Source organism: Oryctolagus cuniculus, chromosome 2, assembly GCF_964237555.1.
Source record: "Oryctolagus cuniculus chromosome 2, mOryCun1.1, whole genome shotgun sequence".
NCBI classification, from domain to species: Eukaryota; Metazoa; Chordata; class Mammalia; order Lagomorpha; family Leporidae; genus Oryctolagus; species Oryctolagus cuniculus.
The window spans coordinates 1,434,530-1,454,413 of NC_091433.1; the positions used below are offsets into that span (position 1 = coordinate 1,434,530).

General features: G+C 55.2%; 1 protein-coding gene across 2 annotated transcripts in view; it reads left to right on the top strand.

Annotated features, from left to right (window-relative positions):
* The window catches only part of FAM193A (family with sequence similarity 193 member A), a 154,982-nt gene that overhangs the window by 121,845 nt on the left and 13,253 nt on the right, over window positions 1-19,884 (top strand). For both annotated transcript variants that reach the window (XM_070067973.1, XM_051836727.2), the window contains exons 14-19: window positions 1,762-1,960; window positions 3,056-3,328; window positions 4,440-4,722; window positions 6,334-6,517; window positions 7,688-7,918; window positions 11,296-12,163. In XM_070067973.1, coding sequence (XP_069924074.1) covers window positions 1,762-1,960; window positions 3,056-3,328; window positions 4,440-4,722; window positions 6,334-6,517; window positions 7,688-7,918; window positions 11,296-12,163 — 2,038 coding nt within the window. The remainder of the gene's footprint in view (window positions 1-1,761; window positions 1,961-3,055; window positions 3,329-4,439; window positions 4,723-6,333; window positions 6,518-7,687; window positions 7,919-11,295; window positions 12,164-19,884) is intronic.

Genomic DNA, 19,884 nt, shown 5'->3' on the forward strand with positions numbered 1-19,884 from the left:
TGCCTGAGGTCACACAGCTAGTAGAAGGGAGGCAGAGACGGACCCAGCTCCGTCACCTGACTGCACTCCCGTGTGCTGGAGCCAGGAGTGGCGGCCCCAGAACGAGCCGTTCAGTCACAGCTGTTGTCTCGACAGCCATCTTCACCATCACTCCCCATCCCCTGACTAACTGCTCCAGTGTCGCCTTCCTCCCTCTCTGCTTTGTCTCCGTGTTGCCATGGACTGATCTTCTGTCGTCCCAGTCATTCCACTCTCCTTGAACTCTCCAAGGCTCCCAGGCCCCCTCAGGGCAGAAGTCATACACAGCTGTTTCTGATTTGGCCACTATCCTCTCTGGTCCCAGAGCCACGTGCATGAGCCATCCCTGTGCTCTGTCCCCTCCCCGCCCTCCTTGTGCACCAACAGGGCCCTCGGGATTCTGCCCACCCATCCCCTGCTCTTGGGAATCCTCCTAAACCCTCCCCTCGGGTGTACAGGATCCATGGCTCATTTGTCATCTCAAAGGCCAGATCACCAGGCATTCTCCCAGCACGGAGCTGTGACTTCTGCAGGGCAAGACGTGTCCCATGGCAGCAGAACAACAGTGACGAGGGCTGGGCAGAGGGCCAGGACCCAGACGCCCCAGCTCCTCAGAAAGAAGACGTCTGACTGGGAGGGAAGCAGACAGTGAAGCAGTAGGCCCCAAGGAGGTCTTGATGTGCAACTGCGTTAGGAGCCAAGAAGAAAGATCGGGCTTCAGTGTGTGTCTGGGGAGGCTCGCCGCGGTCCTGGGTGTCGGGGAGAGAGCACGCCTTCTCAGGAAGTGGTAATTAGGGCTGGGACCTGCAGGGCGAGTGTGAGTGAGTGACATGATGAACAGATTAGGACGTTCTAGACGTGGACATAGCGGAATTCAGGGTGAAGAGGAGGTCCTGGGAGTTCGGAGACCAAGGGGAAGGCCTGTGTTTCCAGGGGCTTGGTGGGCGGGGAGGTTGCGTGGGGGGTGGGCCGAGTCCCGAGAGTTCTCACTTCCAGAGCAGTGGACGGCCCTGCTGCTCTGAGCAGGGAGTGGCCGTCCACAGAGGATCCCTCTTCTGCCGTGAGGACAAGGCTTGGGGCGCTCAGAAGTTCCCTGGTGGTCACGGACAGGGCCTGGTGCTAAGGGAAGTGAGGGCTCAGAGCCGCCCAGCTGTGTTCAGGGAGCGACCAGATGACAAGGTACTCAGTAAGCCTGTGGGTGCTGGCTGACCAGCTGGCTGGACCCTAAGTCACCTCCCCGGGATTTGCCCGTCACAAGGGCCCAGACAGGACTTGCTCGTGAGGCGACTCCAACCTTCTTCAGAGCCCAGTCAATCCCTCCGGGTCCTGAGACTTAGCCTGCGCTTTGCCCAGCAAGGGAGCAGTGAGAGGGCTCTGTCCTTTTCGTCAGCAGTTCCAAAGTTGACGTGTCAGTGACAGCCACCGCAGTGTCAGAGGAGAGTGAGCCTAGGAGCTCTGATGGCTACGAACCAGCTGCAAACACGAGTAGGCAGGGGTGTTGGCAGGGTGTTCCGATGGGTCCCTGGAGGCCGCAGCGGCTTGCAGTCTCCCTCTGGTGGCGATCTGACCTACCACTCACCGCCTTGCAAAGCCACGCGTGCTGTGTGAGGTGTGCCCAGGGCCAGCCAGCCGCGCACAGCGAGCACCTCCCGCAGGGCACTGCTATGACTCGTCGCGTGCACGTTGCTACTTAGCTAACAGAATATTGACTCTGGTATGTGATTAGACAATTTTTTTTTGTAGGCTTTACCGCCAGCACCTGTTCAGAATCACACAAATAAGCCTCAGGTATTCAGTGCATCTCTTCAAGACCACATTTATCCAAGCTGTTTTGGGACTACTCCAGAGTGGAATAGTTCTAAATTTATAAGTCTTTGGGGATCAGAAGTGATGAATGATAAGAACTGGAATCCTGGCACTTTCTTGCCAGATACAATTTCTGGTAAGGAATTTGTTAAAACTTTTCTTAAAGTTTTAAGATACTCCCAGCTGAGTGGATTGACATCCTTGTTGTAGTCTCCCACAGACTCCCTGCTAAGCCATGCCAGCTGCCGCCCCTCCCTCAGTCTCCAGTGGGATGCCCAGGCCCGTGGCCCGTGCCGTCCTTCACATCTGCACTGGTGGGCCGAGCAGGGCTCTGGCTCAGAGCCTGTCGGGTGCCGACCTGCACGGGCCCTGCGGAAACGCTGCTAAGGTCTGGTCTCTAAGGGTCAGGGTCAGCCTTCCGTTCTTGGCCAGCAGGGACAGCCAGACCTCAGCCCAGTGCAAAGGGGACAGGAGACAGTGCCAAGTCTACTTGAATGCTGTGTCTTACATCCCTTTCCTCTGATTTCTGTACTGACCCTACATGGGGTCCTCCCCTAACAAGCTCCTTCCTCCCCAGCTGCCGAGGCTCAGCTGTTACTTTAGCCACAGGGTCGGGGCACCTGAGGAGGGGCTGGTACCAACGCCTATCTCTGTCTTCGTGTGGCTGGAGCTCCTGGCAGCCTCGCCCCAGCCCCCACAGTGTGCTCAGAACAGCGAGCTAGACGTGACATCTGGTCTTTGCTTGGGAAGGGTTTCTAGCTGTGTGACCTTAGGCAAGTTGCTTAGCCTCTCTGAGCCTCAGTGCCTTCATCTTTAGGATGGAAGTAGCAGTACCAACCTCAGACAGCAGTCTTCAGACATCACGTGGCTTTGGAAAGCACCCGGCACAGGAAGTGGCACATAGTAGGTGCTCAATAACGTCTTTCTCTTGGCTCAGACGTTGTCCAGAACCGGCTCAGACATTGTCCAGAACCGGCTCAGACGTTGTCCAGAACCGGCTCAGACATTGTCCAGAACCGGCTCAGACGTTGTCCAGAACCGGCTCAGACATTGTCCAGAACCGGCTCAGACGCTGTCCAGAACCGGCTCAGACGTTGTCCAGAACCGGCTCAGTGGGGCCCTCACGCCAGCAGCAGTCCCCGTGCCAAGTGTTGAGTGAGCAGCGTGTCCTCAGTGTGTGGCTGTGTGTTCTTTCTTTGAGAAGCCTTAATTTTCGTGTTCTTCTCCGAAGGGAGTGACGTATTAGGGCCAGCACTCTCAGAGACAAGAGCTGAAGCCCTTCCACCTCCATCTAGCAGTGAAGCACCTACAGTTTTGGATAGTAAAGAGAGAAAAAATGCTGCAAAAAAGAAATGTTTGTACAATTTCCAAGATGCTTTTATGGAAGCAAACAAAGTTGTCATGGCCACCTCGTCAGCCACGTCCTCCGTGTCGTGCACAGCCACGACAGTGCAGTCCAGCAACAGCCAGTTCAAGGTGTCGTCCAGGAGACCTCCTTCCATAGGTAAGGCCGGCAGCCCGGACCCTGGGCAGCAGCTGCTTCCCCTGCCCGCTGTCCCTGCCACTGCCGTTCCCGAGGGCCCAGCCGAGCGCACGGGCGTCTGGGGCCTCTGGGGCTCCGGCTAGCAGCCGAGCCGCCCCGCTGAAGCCCCTCGGCCTCGCTGAGCCGGGTCTCGGTTCTGCTCTCTCCCTGTTGCTCTGTGACAGGAAGAGGTCACTGCTTGCTGACCGTGGGGCAGGACTGGGCTCTAGAAAGCAAGTGCGAGCTGGCAGGGCTTCCTGTCACCCAGGGAGGGGCCCAGCCCCCACTGTCACTGAGCTTCCCCTGTTTTCCAGTGCTGAGAAGGGGGCGCAAAAGCAAGGAAGCACTCAGAGACCAGGGGCAAACGTCAGGGAGGCCGAGAGCTGGCCTTCAGGAGGGCTCACTGAAGAGCTGACGGGGGTGGGCACCTGCACGGAGCCGCCGCTGCTGGAGGGCCGAGGAGGAGAGAGGGGGAAGGCGCGCGGGCAGCCGGCAGCGCAGGCTCTGCCGGGGAAGCGCGCGTGGGGAGTGTAGCGTTCGCAGTACCGCAGGAGACAGAGTTACAGAGGGCTGGAGGAGGCTGGCAGGTAGCCCCCACACTCACAGAGCAGAGGCCCCCTGGGCGCGCCCCCTGCCACACAGCGGGAAAGAGCGAGCGTCGCCCTGCAGGGTTCGTGCCCGGAACCTTCCACCTGAGTCTGATGAGACAAGGTAAATGCAGATCCGTGGCCTTTTAGGAGACGTGAGTCTCGAGAAAAGAAAAGGGTTTACCAGAGGCCGGGCTGGGGGAGAAGCTGAGGCGGGGTCGGGTGCCGTCAGTGGTCTGCGGTAGGGTCCTGCCCGCGTGTGTGGGGTCAGTGCAGCACACTGACGGCAACAGCAGCGTCACGGGTGTGTGAGGGATCCAGTGACAGAGCCTGAGACCCTGATGGATCAAGGTGAAGGATCGTGTTCTCTGTAGGATTCCGTCAGGTCTTTCTGTAGGTTTGCATATTTTCTTACCAAAAACCTGCTGGAAAATGTAACTAAGGAAAACGTGAGTGTCTGTCCTGTCTTCAGCCGCTGGCAGTGACTCTTGACCCTCTGAATGCAGGTGACGTCTTCCACGGCATCAACAAAGAGGACCACAGACACCCAGCACCAGCTGCCCCCAGGAGCAGCCCCACAGGCGTGGCGCCACTCCCGGCCCTGTCCCCTGCTGCCCTCGCGCCCTCCTCCGCACCTCACCTTGCCAACCTCGCGGCCCCCTCCTTCCCCAAAACTGCGACCACGGCTCCCGGGTTTGCAGACACACGGAAGAGCTTCTGTCCTGCCCCTGTGGCACCCCCGCCCCCCACCACAGACGGCTCCATTAGTGCCCCTCCGAGTGTCTGCAGGTGAGCCTCAGAAACCCAGGGACTTGGTGGGGAGGGGGTGGGACAGTTTGGAAGAGGAGGTCCGTACCATCCAGCCACCTACACAGCTAGAGACCTCTTCACCTGGCCCCAGGCACGGGAGAAGGCCAGTGAAGGTGTTCTGGTCTCAGCCTCTGCTTCCACAGAGGGAAAGCAGCGGTTGTGGGCCCCGGGGACTGTGGCTCCATGTCCCCCATTTTATTTGAAATGCAGAGAGACAGAAATAGGTCAGTAGAGAGAGAGAGAGATGTTCCATAATGTTGGCACCCCACTGCCCACAACTCCCGGGGTTGGGCCAGACAAGCCCAGGAGCCTGGAACTCGGTGCAGATCTCCCTCCTGGATGGCAGTGACCGCAAGAGGTGAGCCGTGGCCTGCTGCCTCCGGCGTGTGCGTTAGCAGGAAGCGGGCTCAGAAAGACACCGCAGCTCTGAGGCACTCCGGTGTGGGATGCAGGCACCTCGGGTGGCTTCCTGACTCCTGTGCCGAATGCCTGTCCGACCTGGTTTGTTTCTTAGCTGGGACGTTACACATTGAGTAGAATCAGAAGGAAGGTGGCTAAAATGTATACCGGGAGGCCTGCGCTGTGGCACAGCAGGTAAAGCCAGTGCCTACAGTGCCGGCATCCCATGTGGGCACCAGTTTGGGTCCCGACTGCTTCACTTCTGATCCAGCTCCCTGCTAACGCGCCTGAGAAAGCAGCAGAGGACGGCCTGTGTCCTTGGAACCCTGCACCTACGCTGTTGCAGCCATTTGAGGAGTGAATCAGTGGATGGAAGATCTCTGTCTCTGTCTCTCTCTCTCTCTCTGCCTTCTCCGTCACTCTGCCTTTCAAATAGATGGATCTTGTTTTTTAAGTGAAGTGGGTGGGGCCAGTGCCGTGGCTCACTTGGTTAATCCTCCACCTGTGGTGCTGGCATCCTTTATGGGCACCCGGCTGCCCCTCTTCCAGGCCAGCTCTCTGCTGTGGCCCGGGAGGGCAGTGGAGGATGGCCCAGGTGCTTGGGCCCTGCACCCCATGGGAGACCAGGAGAAGCACCTGGCTCCTGGCCTTGGATCGGCATAGTGCCGGCTGTGGCAGCCATTTGGGGAGTGAACCAACGGAAGGAAGACCTTTCTGTCTCTCCCTCTCACTCTCTGTAACTATCTGTCAAAAAAAAAAAAAAAAAAAAAATAAGTAAATAAAAAGTGAAGTGGGCAGCACAGTGAGTACGACGAGCAGATGGAGCCAGTGCCTGCTTTAAGAGCCCATCGTGTGCCGGGGCCGGCACTGGCACCGTGGAGCAGTGGGTTAGGCCTCCGCCGCGGCACCAGCATCCCATGTGGGTGCTAGTTCAAGTCCCAACTGCTCTGCTTCCAATCTAGCTCCCTGCCTGGGAGAGCAGTGGACGATGGCCCAAGTGCTTGGGCCCTGCACCCACGTCGGAGACCTGAAAGAAGCTCCTGGCCTCAGATCGGCTCAGCCCAGCCCTTGTGGCCATTTGGCGAGTGAACCAGTGGATAGAAGACCTCCCTCTGTCTCTGTCTCTGCCTCTTGCTGCAACTCTACCTCTCGACTAAATAAACGTTAAACAGAACGCGTGTGGTTTTGCAGTGACCCCGACTGCGAAGGGCACCGCTGTGAGAACGGCGTGTACGACCCGCAGCAGGACGATGGGGACGAGAGTGCGGATGAGGACAGCTGCTCCGAGCACAGCTCCAGCACCTCCACCTCCACCAACCAGAAGGAGGGCAAGTACTGTGACTGCTGCTACTGTGAGTTCTTCGGGCACGGCGGGGTAAGTGCCTCAGCTCTGCGTCCTGGCAGTCGCGGGGGAGTGCCCTGAGACACCTGTGTGCCGCGCTCGCGCTGACCCTGAAGCATCGGGGCAGTCTGGCTATAAGGGTTTAACTGCAGCGCTTTTTAATGTGAGTGATTTTTTATGTGGCAGTGAAGAGAGCCGGCTGACACACAGCAGCAGGAAGCAGCTGGCTGTGGCACGCCCGTGCTGTGACGTGGAGCACTCTGGTCCGTCCCGTGTGGGCTTGAGGGATGCCAGTGCGTGTTGTGCTTGCGTGTGTCCACAGCAGTGACTCGATCAGTACGAGCAAGTGGCACGCGTGGCCCTGGAGCGGGTGGAGGAGCAGCAGGCCTAGAGTCTGTGTGCACTGTCGGCATTCCTGAGATACCCGTGTCAGAAATTGAGTTGAAGGCACAACTTTTTCTCCTTTCCAGCACTAAAAGGAAACCGGCAAGTGGGAAGATGCTGTACACTGGCTTATTGACCTAAGAAGATAATCACCCTGTGTTAAATAAAAAGTGGAGTAGGCAGCAGTGGAGTCGTCTCTTTTCCGTTTAAAACAATCCATTTGTATACATATTTTACTTGATTTTTTTGTTGGTATATAAAATATGAGCTAAGTAGCCGGCGCCGTGGCTCAATAGGCTAATCCTCCACCTTGCGGCGCCGGCACACCGGGTTCTAGTCCCGGTCGGGGCGCCGGATTCTGTCCCGGTTGCCCCTCTTCCAGGCCAGCTCTCTGCTATGGCCAGGGAGTGCAGTGGAGGATGGCCCAGGTGCTTGGGCCCTGCACCCCATGGGAGACCAGGAAAAGCACCTGGATCCTGGCTCCTGCCATCGGATCAGTGCGGTGCGCCGGCTGCAGCGGCGGCCATTGGAGGGTGAACCAACGGCAAAAAGGAAGACCTTTCTCTCTCTGTCTCTCTCACTGTCCACTCTGCCTATAAATAAAAAAAAAAAAAAAAAAAAAAAAAAAAAAAAAAAAGAGCTAAGTGCCAAAATTCAATTTGGGGGATACTTGAATATTGATTTTTCTACCATTTGTTTATCTCATTTCCTTATGTTTCTCAGTGAGTTTGTACAACGCAAGTATTTTTGTCTGAAATTTGTTACATGAAAAGTTGTTAGAAGCCGGAGCTTCATTGGTTGTGTTCTTGCTTGTCCTAGCCGCCAGCTGCACCCACCAGTAGGAATTATGCAGAAATGAGGGAAAAGCTTCGTCTGCGACTGACCAAGAGGAAGGAAGAGCAGCCTAAGAAGATGGACCAGGTCTCAGAAAGGGAGAGCGTCGTGGACCACCGCCGCGTCGAGGACCTGCTGCAGTTCATCAACAGCTCCGAAACCAAGCCCGTGAGCAGCACCCGGGCAGCCAAGCGGGCCCGGCACAAGCAGAGGAAGGCAAGTGCTGGGTCTCACGGGAGGCGCTGGTGCCTGGGTGCTGCGGGAGCCCCTTTGGCCCGAGCTCCTGCAGCCGGAAGCTGGGCGTGAAGCTCACTGCGTGTCCACGTCCCCTGAGCAGCCTGCGGGGCTCTCTGCGGGTTTCTCAGCGGATCTCACGCAAGCCTCGTGCACTTGTGCTTGGCCACCGCGCAGGCAGCAGCAAGGCCCCCACTCCATCTGTGGGAGAGGGAGAAGGAGCCCTTGGGTGTGGACAGTGTGCCGTTGGGGTGGGTGCCCGTGGTGAAGAAGTCGCCATGATGTGCACCTGCGGCATGGCCCTGGGCCCAGTGATGTCTTCTGGGCTTGGGTCTGAGGAGCCTCGCCCCGGCGGGGGTGCCGTGAACGCGCTTGCCCGGGACCTGCCGGTGATGAGCTCAGAGGCGTGTCTGCTTGTACATGAGAACTGTGTTCTTTACCTCGCATGGTGGAAACAGATGAGCTCTGGTTTGCCAGTTCACCAAAACAATTTCTGTTGGACTTTGTGAACAGCACCTGTGCTGCAGCAATTCCCAGCATTCTCCTGGTTTTGGCTCCCTAAAATGTCAGCCTCTAAGAGCTAGACCCAAACAGGCAGATAGGGCTACGTGCAGAGGGGAGCTTGTGAATATTATGAGGGTTCTGACAGGACAGTCGTTCGGGGAGAGGCAAGGTATCTGTTTTCAGTGTGGTCAGGCAAAGATGTGAGGAGGACAGTCAGTGCCACATGGGGCCAGAGCTTGGGCCGTATGTCATCCTACAGTAGTCGCGATTGTTCTAGAGTGGAGCTGCACTGACCGCCTGCCCCAGTTGGGAGTCTGAGGTTGGCCTGATCTGTGCCCAGGTGATGTGGGTCCCTGAGCCCTGCACAGCTGGAGATACGCTCTCCGCTCGGCCGCGTGCCAGTGTGGAGGCCTCCAGGGCTGCTTCCACTGCTTTCCAGGGCTGCTGTCCTAGACTCCTGCCCTCAGATCTTGTGGGTAAATCAGTGGTGACGCAGGCTCATTGTTGGCCCACCTGAGCCACGGAAACCGCGTGCCGTGGGTTGTGCTCAGTGCCCCTCACTCCTCTCGGTGCTCTCTACCTCCCGTTTTCCAGGGCAGCCCTCAGAGCCGTGTGAGGCGCTCTGAGTGAAATGAAGGCGTGTTCAGCTGCGGAGTAGGACGGCTGTGTCCACCGTGTGTGAGTTCCCAGGACGTGGTGTGAGGGGGCGTGCAGCTCTGTGTGTGAGGCGGCAGAGTTGGTCCACCCACATCCCACGGCAGACACTGGGCCCTCTCAAAGGGCCCCTCCAGGCTGCTGCCCCTTTTCCCATATGGAGCAAGGCTTTTAAACAGCTGTTACTTTATATGCCAAAATAGATTTTTAAAATGTATTATTAAATTTTCACAAATTTTTAAAGTTTGTCCTTTTTTAAAAAAGATCTGTTTATTTATTTGAAAGAATTACAGAGAAGGAAAGTTAGAGGCGTAGAGAGAAAGAGATCCGCCATCCAGTGGAGGCCGGAGCTGTGCAGATCAAAGCCAGGAGCGTCTTCCAGGTCTCCCGTGTGGGGGCAGGCCCAACACCGGGGCCCTCTTCCACTGCTTTCCCAGACCACAGCAGACAGCTGGATTGGAAGAGGAGCAGCTGGGACTAGAACCAGCATCCATATGGGATGCCAGTACCACAGATGGCGACCCCCTAATTTATCTCTTAAAACTACTGAAAAATGGGACGGGTGGTCAGCATTTTGGTGTGGCGGGTTAAGCCATTGTCTGTAACACCAGTATCTCATACAAGCACTGGTTTGAGTTCTAGCTGCACCACATCCAGTCCAGCTCCCTGTTGATGCATCTGGGAAAGCAGCAGAAAATGGCCCAGATCCTAGGGCCCCTGCACCCACGTGGGAGACCTGGAGGAAGCTCCTGGCTCCTGGTTTTGGTTTGGTTCAGTTTTGACCATTATGGCCATTTGAGGATGGAGCCAACAAATGAAACTTTCCTTCCCCCATCCCTCCCTCACTCCCTCCCTCCCCTCCCCTCCCTCTCCCTTTCTCCCCCTCCCTCCCCTCCCTCTTCCTCTCTCCTCCTCCCTCTCCTTCCCTCCCTTCCACTCTCACTCCCCCTCCCTCTCCCTCTCCCTCCCTCCCTCTCTCCTTCCCTCCCTCCCTCTCCCTCCCTCTCCCTCCCTCTCCCTCCCTCTCGCCAAGTCTGCCTTTCAAATAAATAAATCTTTTTAAAAAATACTGAAAAATAGGGAGCGCTGTTTCAGCTGTGGTTAAGGTGTCCACATCCCACTCTGGACTTCCTGAATTCAGTTCCAGTTCCTGACTCCAGCTGCCTGCTAGTGCAGACCCTTGGAGGTAGCAGGCCATGGCTCAAGGAATTGGGTGCCCACCACCGACATGGAAGACCTGGATTGAGTTCTTGGCTCCTCACTTCCCCTCTCCCACACCTCCCTCTCGCGCCCTGGGCATGGTGGGCATTTGGGGGAATGAACCAGTAGGTGGGCGCGCTCTGTGTGTCTGTGCCTCACAGATACATAATATGTGATGCGTGTGCGTTCCTGGGGCCAAGCCTGTCCCGGCAGCTGTCTGTGGGTTTGCCTTGGACTCTTCTGGGCCGCAGCTACTCCTGGCTGTCCTGTGCTAGAGGTCGTGCTTTGGCTGTAAAGATTATCTTCATTTGCTGTATGACTTCGTTTGTTTTCTAAACAGAACAGGTTCTTTTCCCACCCCTGTAACATGTGTCACTGTTGAAGTGCAGCCTTCCCTCAGGATGCAAACCAAGTTCCTGCCAAGGTGGATGGCAGAAACGACTCCTACCTCACCTGCCATGCAGCATTAAATACTTGTGAAGTCATTTGCTCTTTTACACTATGAGGATGTACTGGGGCTTTGGTCTGTGCGCTGAATGGGCAGAGGACTGTGACGTTGTTTCATACAAGTGTCCCGGTAGTTCTGTTGCGGCAGGTGAGTGTGCTCACCAGAGCTCCAGCAGCCGGCCTTCAGTCTGTAGGGCCAGTCGCACAACCAGCCAGCGTGATTCCTTGTCCACACACGAGGGGGCAGCCGGCTCCCGGGACACAGGCGGAGCAGCTGCTTTGACCTTGTTTCATGTGTGCAGTGCAAGGCCAAGGCTTCTAGAAATGTGTTAGCTGTTGGCCCACCCCCAAGTCACGTAAGCCCGTGCCTTGGCAGATGCGTGAACCCTAGCAATGACGTGGAGTAGCCGTGACGTCAGTGCTTGCTGACATGGGCCCCTTTCAGAGTGTGCGTCCCCACACGTGAGTAGGTTTTGGTTATCGTATCTTTGTGTGTCTCCATTGGAAAAAGACTCACTGTTGTCTTGTGTCACCTGTTCTTCTCATGCCGGCAGCTGGAAGAGAAAGCACGCTTGGAAGCCGAGGCCAGGGCCCGGGAGCACCTGCACCTGCAAGGGGAGCAGAGGCGGCAGGAGGAGGAGGAGGAGGAGGAAGAGGAGGAGGAGGAGGAGCATTTCAAGGAGGAGTTTCAGCGGCTTCAGGAGCTCCAGAAGCTAAGAGCTGTAAAAAAGAAGAAGAAAGACAGGCCAAGTAAAGACTGCCCCAAGTTGGACATGCTTGCTAGAAACTTCCAGGCAGCCACAGAGTCTGTCCCCAACTCTGAAAGCATCCACAACGGCTCACTAGAGCAAACTGAAGAACCAGAAACCTCATCCCGCTCCCCTTCCAGACATGTGAGCCACACGGAGTCCAGGCCGGGCCCAGGAGCTGACGGGGACCCTGCAGACCCCATCGACACCAGGGACTCCAAACTTCTCCCCAAGGAGGCCAATGGCAAGCAGCACGAGCCACTCTCTTTCCTCTTTGACATAATGCATCACCATAAGGAGGGAAATGGCAAACAGAAACTAAAACAGTCCAGTAAGGCCGGCAGTGAGCCAGCCAGGAGGCCCATGGAGTCCCCCAGAGCCGTGGAGGGACAGCCCAGACCCCGGGCCCAGGTGGAGTCCAAGGCTAGAGTGACGGAGCTCACTTCCCTTGCGGAGCAGAAGAGGGAGGAGAGGAAAGTCAACAGTAATAACAATAACAAGAAGCAGCTGAACCACGTCAAGGACGAAAGGTCAAACCCCGTGCTCGCCGAGCCCAGCTCGCCGGGTGAGCATCAGCAGAGCGGCAGGCAGCTGCTGGCGGACTCTCCGCAGCCCAGAGGCAAGAGCAGGAAGAGCAAGAAGAAGAAAGGAGACAGAGCCGGCAGCTCGATCGGTAAATACCGAGCGAGGGGCGTTGGCGCGCGGTGCTGACGGGCAGGGGGAGGAGGGAGGCGCTCCGCTCTCCCTCGGTGGCTCCTGTGCCCTCTTTGCAGTCCCTTCCTGACCCTGCAGGACAAGTAGCCAGTGCCGTGCTCGTGTGGTTTTGAGATGTCACTGGACTCACCAAAAAGCGACACACAACAAGGCCCCTGCCTCAGCGTCGCACGTGTTCTGTGGCTCTGGCGTGCGCACACGCTCTCCCTCTCCCTCTCAGCTTTAGATGCCAGGCCTCTTCTCTGAAATGTTTCCGCGTGTTCCCTCAAAGCGAGACTGCCTTCCGTAACCTCGGCACGCAGTCCGGACGCTCAGACCAGTACGAACCGGTTGTCTCACTGTAGACCTCACTCCTGGCTCCTTAGTTGTCCTGTAGCTCTGCTGTGGCTCCTCACATCCTGGCTCCGTCGTTTCTCTTCGCTGAGGTGCGCTCCCCTGGTTTTGTGTTTCACATGCCCTGGGTCTTGTTGGGAAGTCCAGTCCATCTCTTCTGCAGGGTGCCCTCTAGTTGCCTTAGTGGCTGCGTCTGTATGGTGGGCATCAGTGCCATGGACGTGCCGGGTCTGTCCTGCCCTCCAGCAGGTGGTCTCCCGGTGTCCTTGGGGCATGGCTTCCAGGATGACCCCCGAGGGCTGAAGCACATGTATGAAATGGCGTTGTGTCTGCAGAGACCCCCCGGCACATCCTCCTGTAACTCCTCCTCCGCTCTAGATGGTTGATGAGCCCCAGTACAATGCAAATTCTGTGCAGAGATTTGTTGTCCTGTGCTGTTTGGGGAATCTAAGCATGAAAACAAGTCTGTACATGCTCAGTACACACAGTTTTTTTCCTAATATTTTCTGTCCGAGATTGATTGGTAATCACTGGTCTATATCTGTGGATTCAAAGGCCAACCATGGCATACTCCCCACATCCCAGGGCACGTGAGTGCTGGGCGTGGTGGAGGTGGTGGTTACTCCGTTTCTCTGGTCAGGTTAACATTTCCTCTTTGCTCATTTTGAGTGTCTTATGAGGGAGTGAATATCCTGTTTTGTTTTGTTTGTTTTTAATGTTTCCTTTATTTGAAAGGCAGAGTAACATGGAAAGACAGATCTTCAGTCCGTGGGTTCACCAGGGCCTGAAGCCAGGAACCAGGAACTCCGTCCTGGTCTGCCAGGAGCCCAAGGACTTAGGCACCTTGCAAGAAGCTGGATCAGAAGTGCTGAGCAGTGGGACTTGAATTGGCGCCCCCAGTACTGGATGTGGGCATTGCCAAGCAGAACCTACCCCAGTGCCCTGTGTGTCGAAATTTCACCCATTCAAATACAGTAGTGATTTTTGAAAAAGATGTATTTATTTGGAAGGCAGAGGTACAGACAGAGGGAGAAACAGAGAGGTCTTCCATCCGCTGGTTCACTCCCCAAATGGCCACAATGGCTAGAGCTGCGCCAGAAGCCTCCTCTGGGACTGCCTCATGGGCGCAGGGGCCCAAGGACTTGGACCATCTTCCACTGTTCTCTCAAGCACATTACCGGGGGAAACAAACCGGCACCCATGTGGCATGCCAGCTCTGTAGGCTGCGGCTTGAACTTGGCTATGCCACAATCCTGGCCCCATGATTTTTTTTTTAAGATTCGTTTATTTTAAAAACAGAATTATAGAAAGAAAGACAGATATCTTCCACCCACTGGTTCACTCACCAAGTGGCCACAACAGCTGGAGCTTGGCCAATCCAAAACTAGGAGCCGGGAGCCTCTTCTGGGTCTCCCACATGTGTGCAGGGACCCAAGCACTCGGCTGTCTTCCGCTGCTTTCCCAAGCCATTAGCAGGGAGCTGGATTGGAAATGGAGCAACTGGGGCTCAAACCAGCACCCATATGGGATGCTGGCGCCGCAGACGGTGCCTTTACCCACTATGCCACAGCGCTGGCCCCCATTAATGATTTCTGCCTGAAGTGATTATTACTGCGTTGTTTGCCGCATGGTGATTTTTCCGTTATTACTCCGCCTGAATTTGAGTTCTAGTGCAGGAAGAGCGCTCTGTGGCCCAGGCGTTGTGTCAGGGTGGCTGCCTGGGCCCCACTATCCTGCGGTTGAGGATTTATAGTGATGCCCAGGTGTCCCAGAGGCCTCGGTTGGCGCCCTCTCGGGATGGCCTTTCCCTGAGTCCGGGCTCAGCACTGTGTGCTTGTCAGGCGCCCTGGGCCCATCTGGTTCTTCCCAGGTGAGAGTGCTGCGTGGTGCGCTGCTTGGAGCTGTCAGTGGCAGAGCAAGGAGGGGCGGGCATGCATGTGTGCACGGGCACGTGACCTGCACATCTCTACTTGGTGTGTTCAGACCAGGGGCTCCCAGGTTCTCTGGTCCACGTGATCCCCGCCGCCCCTTCTCGGGCAGAGGAACCTGGGTCCCAGCATCCACACTGCACACTGGTGTCGTGTGCCTATTTTTGGCACTTCAGTGTGTTCTGGGAGTCACTCTACATCAGTTCAGAGAGGTCTTCCTCCTCTCTATAGCTGCCTGGGACTCCTTTCAAAGTAAAATCTGTAGGCCGGCGCCGCGGCTCACTAGGCTAATCCTCCACCTAGTGGCGCCGGCACACCGGGTTCTAGTCCCGGTCGGGGCGCCGGATTCTGTCCCGGTTGCCCCTCTTCCAGGCCAGCTCTCTGCTGTGGCCTGGGAGTGCAGTGGAGGATGGCCCAAGTGCTTGGGCCCTGCACCCCATGGGAGACCAGGAGAAACACCTGGCTCCTGCCATCGGATCAGCGCGGTGCAACGGCCGCGGTGCGCCGGCCGCAGCGCGCCAGCCGCAGCGGCCATTGGAGGGTGAACCAACGGCAAAGGAAGACCTTTCTCTCTGTCTCTCTCTCTGTCCACTCTGCCTGTCAAAAAAAAAAAAAAAAAAAAAGTAAAAAAATCTGTGATGACTCACTGAGCACTCGCCTGTGTGTCTTAGATCGTTTCTGACACCCGTGCTTACTCCTGCTGCATGGGCACTGCTGGCCGCTCCTGTTTTCATGTTGCATGAGGATGCATTGCAGAGTAATTTTTCGGAAGCAGTGCAGGGGCCTGCGTTGTCACCTAGAGGTTTGAGCTGTTGCTTGCAGCTCTGGCATCCCCTATGAGCTCCAGTTCTAGTCCTGACTGCTCCACTTCCTGTCCAGCTCCCTGCTAATGCACCTGGGAAGACGGAAAAGATGGTCCGAGTGCTTGGGCCGCTGCACCCAGGTGGGCCCTAGGGTAGTGTTCCTAGCTCCTCTCCTGGCTTCGGCCTCAAGCAGCCCTGGTTACTGTGGCCATCTGGGGAATGGACCAGTGGTGGGAAGATCAATCTCTCTCTCTTTCTCCCCTCTCTCTCTCTCTTTCTCCCTCCCTCCCTCCCTCCCTCTCTCCCTCTCTCTAATTTTGCCTTTTAAATGCATACATAAGTCTCAGACAGACCATGCATGTGCAGTTTTACTGGGTGTGCCGCTGTGTCCTGCAGACCTTCCAGCCACACTGAGAGCCTGTTTGCCCACAGCCTGGCCCACAGGGTGTCTGCAGGTTTCTGACTGGCCAGTCTCAGCTGAGATCACCTCTCAATGTAGTTTTCATTCATATATATTTTTTAAAGATTTATTTATTTGAAAGAGCTACAAAGAGAGAGGGACAGAGTTCTTCCATCTGCTGGCTCACTCCCCAGGGGGATGGCCACAATGGCCAGGGCTGGGCCAGGAGCTCCATCCGGGTCTCCCATGTGGGTGCAGGGCCCAAGGACTTGGACCATTGTCTGCTGCATTTCCCAGGCCCTGAGCGGGGAGCTGGATTGGATTTAGAGTAGCCAGTACTCAGGCCCTTACGGGATGCCGGCGTCACAGGCAGCGCTTTACCATACCACTGTGCCACAACACCAGCCCCTCCATACATTTTGTAGGGCTGAATTTTCTGTTCCTATCTTTAACTTTTTTTATCGGATTTTGGTCTGTTTCCTTGTATATCCATTTGGTAAAACTTTGCTTCTGTACATATCTTTAGCTGATAAATATTTTTTAAAGATTTTGTTTATTTGAAAGGCAGATTTAACAGAGAGGCAGAGAGAGAGAGGTCTTCCATCCACTGGTTCACTCCCCAGATGGTTGCAATGGCCAGAGCTGCGCTGATGTGAAACCAGGAGCCAGGAGCTTCCTCTGGGTCTCCCACACGGGTGCAGGGGCCCAAGGACTTGGGCCATCTTCCACTGCTTTCCCAGGCCACAGCAGAGAGCTGGATCAGAAGTAGAGCAGCCAGGACACAAACCAGTGCCCACATGGGATGCTGGCACTGCAGACGGCGGCTTCACGCGCTGTGCCCCAGCGCCGGCCCCCTGTGGACATCTGCATGTGTTGGATGACTCGGCCTGTTAGCTGCGCGAGAGGCTGCAGGCGTGTTCTTTGCCTTCTGTTTTGCTCTGGTGCGGTCACTTGGGTCTTGTCCTGCTGGGGCATGAACAGCACCTCCAGCGTCTGTGTGGTTGCACTTTTGTCTGGAACCCTGGTACATTGGAGACTTACTCTTCCGTGTGGTGTGAGGTACGGACCCACCTTATCTTTCTCCAGACGGATAACCAGTCGTACCAGCGCCAGTTATTAGGGAGTCAGCTCGCCGCAGGGATTCAGGACCTAACATCAGCCTGTGTACTTGAGGCTGCTCCAGGGGTCTCTCTGTGCCTGCGAGTCCTCACGGCTTCTCTCTCAGTGTTTTCCTGGCTGTCCTTGCATATCTTCTTTTTTAAAAAAAAAAAAAAAAAAGATTTATTTTATTTATTTGAAAGATAGAGTTATAGAGAGAGGTAGAGACAGAGAGAGAGAGAGGTCTTCCATCTCCTGGTTCACTCCCCAGATGGCCACAACGGCCAGAGCTGTGCTGATCCAAAGGCAGGAGTCAGGAGCTTCTTCCAGGTCTCCCACGTGGGTGCAGGGCCCAAGGACCTGGGCCATCCTCTACTGCTTTCCCAGTCCATAGCAGAGAGCTGGATTGGAAGAGGAGCAGCCGGGGCTAGAACTGGCACCCATATAGGATGCCAGCTCTTCAGGCCAAGGCGTTAACCCGCTGCGGCACAGCGCCGGCCCCGCGTATCTTCTTTCCATGTAGACGTTGGTGCCAGGATGTCTTGCTTCCTTTAAAAGAAGTGGCAGCTCAGTGGTGCCTCGTTGGGTCTGCATTGTGTGCAGCTCAGGGAGAGCTGACTGGCACGCTGGTCGTCCTTGCCAAGACCAAGCGGTGCTTTTCCTTCGAGCCTGCTTTTGAGACTTTGCAGAAATCCCTTTCGTGGCTCCTCGTCTCCTACTGCATCTTCAATGTCGGCGAGCTCCTTTACCATTATCATCCACTGCACCGGCCAGTGCTGGTCTCATGTCACCATTAAGCACCAAAAATGTACTTATTTCAAGTTAGGAGGCGTTTGTAAGTATACAATATGTATTGGATTTTGAAGGCCTAATATGAAAAGAATGAATTATCTAATTTTGGTAGTGATTACATGTAGAAATTAATTTCACCTATTGTGACTACTAGAAAGTTTTAAACTATGTAGCTTGTATTGTATTTCTGTTGGATAGTGGTGCACTAGCTAGTTATTTGTGTATATGCAAACTATTGGTTTCTGTGTAAGTTTTTATCTTTTAATGAATTGTTTTATGTTTGAATCTTATTGTTGGTTCTCCAGAGTTTTCCAAGTATTCTGGCATATCTGCAAATAGAGAAAGTTTTACTTCTATTTTTCCAGTTCTTACATCTCTAATTGCTTTCTTTTTCTTTAAGATTTATTTTATTTATTTAAAAGGCAACGTGACAGAGAAAGAGGGAGAGACAGAGAAAGCGATCCACTGGTCCACTGTCCAAATGGCCACAACAGCGGGGTTGGGCCAGGCTGAAGCCAGGAGCCGGGGACGCCACCCAGGTCTCCCCCGTGGGCGCCATCTTCCGCTGCTTCAGGCACATTAGCAGGGAGCTGTATCAGAAGCAGAGCAGCCGCGACCCGGAGCAGTGCTTCACTGTGGGCTGCCGCAGGGCTGGCCCCTCTAATTGTCTTCTCTCGTTTGGCTACACCCTTCCTGATCCTGACAGAAATGTCTCTGATGTCACCACATTAAATTAGATGTGGACTTTAAAGCTGAAGTCTTGTATATTTTATTTTAAGAAAATATCCAGTGATTCCTACTTCTTGAATGTTTATCAGGAATGAACTTTACCAACAGTTTTTCCAGCCTCTATTGAGGTGATCTACGGTGTATACACATTTCCCAACATTGAACCATGCTTCGTTCCTGGAATGATGCCTATGATGTATTGTAGCCTTCCAGTGTGGACCTCATTTCCTGTTAAGATTTTTGTATCAGTGCTCGTAGAGAGATGAGTATAGTTCTCCTTTTTCGGGAACTGTCTGTATTAGCTTTGGGTGTCAGTGTTACACATGATTCAGAAAAACATTGGAAAGGGTTTTAGATTTTTTTTTTTTCACACTTTGAATTTTCTGGACCAGGGCACACTGCACTTGGACTGTCTGTGTTATCAGTGTGAGAGAAGCCCCTGGACCAGGGCACACTGCACTTGGACTGTCTGTGTTCACGGTGTGAGAGAAGCCCTGGACCAGGGCACACTGCACTTGGACTGTCTGTGTTAATGGTGTGAGAGAAGCCCCTGGACCAGGGCACACTGCACTTGGACTGCCTGTGTTCACGGTGTGAGAGAAGCCCTGGACCAGGGCACACTGCACTTGGACTGCCTGTGTTCACGGTGTGAGAGAAGCCCTGGACCAGGGCACACTGCACTTGGACTGCCTGTGTTCACGGTGTGAGAGAAGCCCTGGACGACCGTGGGCCTGGTGCCTTCTTCTGAGGTGCCCTGTTGATCACAGTCTTCCCTCTGTGGGAACTGGGGATATTTCTGTTTGTGGATGTCTACAAAGTAGTCTCATAATTTTTTTTTTTTTAAGATTTATTTATTTGCAAGGTGGAGTGACAAAGAGAAAAAAAGCTTCCCTTCACTGGTCTACTACCCAGATGGCCGCAGTGACCAGGATCTGAACTCCATCCTGGTCTTTCAGTGGGCGCAGGGCCCAGTCCTTGTCATCCTCCACTGGCTTCCCAGGCACCTCAGCAGGGAGCCAGATTCCGAGTGGAGTGGCCAGGACTGAACTGACACCCCCACGTGGAACGCCGGCACGGCACCCGGAGCTCATGGTGTCTGTGACTCTCTTCAGCGATTACCATCCCCTTGTCGTTTTCCTGTATTATGTATTTGTTCTGTTTTAAGTTAGTGATGTGTCTGTGTTTAAAAAAAAAAAAAGACAAAACAAACAAAACTGGGGTCCTGGGGCCAGCGCATGGTGCAGTAGGTTCAACCTGCACCTGCGGCGCCGGCAGCCCATGTGGGCGCCAGTTCTAGTCCCGGCTGCTCCTCTTCCAGGCCAGCTCTCTGCTGTGGCATGTGACCTGCTTTCTTTGCTCCTGTATTTAGGGGGAAAAAAACTATTATATGGGAAAAATTGTTTTCATCCTAGTTGATCTTTGCCTTGTAATGCCCCAGGGGCCTCCCTCCAGCCTTGGGTGCTCCCACCCCCACTCCTCACAGCCTGGGGTCCTCCCACCCCCACTCCTCACGGCCTGGGGTCCTCCCACCCCCACTCCTCACGGCCTGGGGTCCTCCCACCCCCACTCCTCACAGCCTGGGGTCCTCCCACCCCCA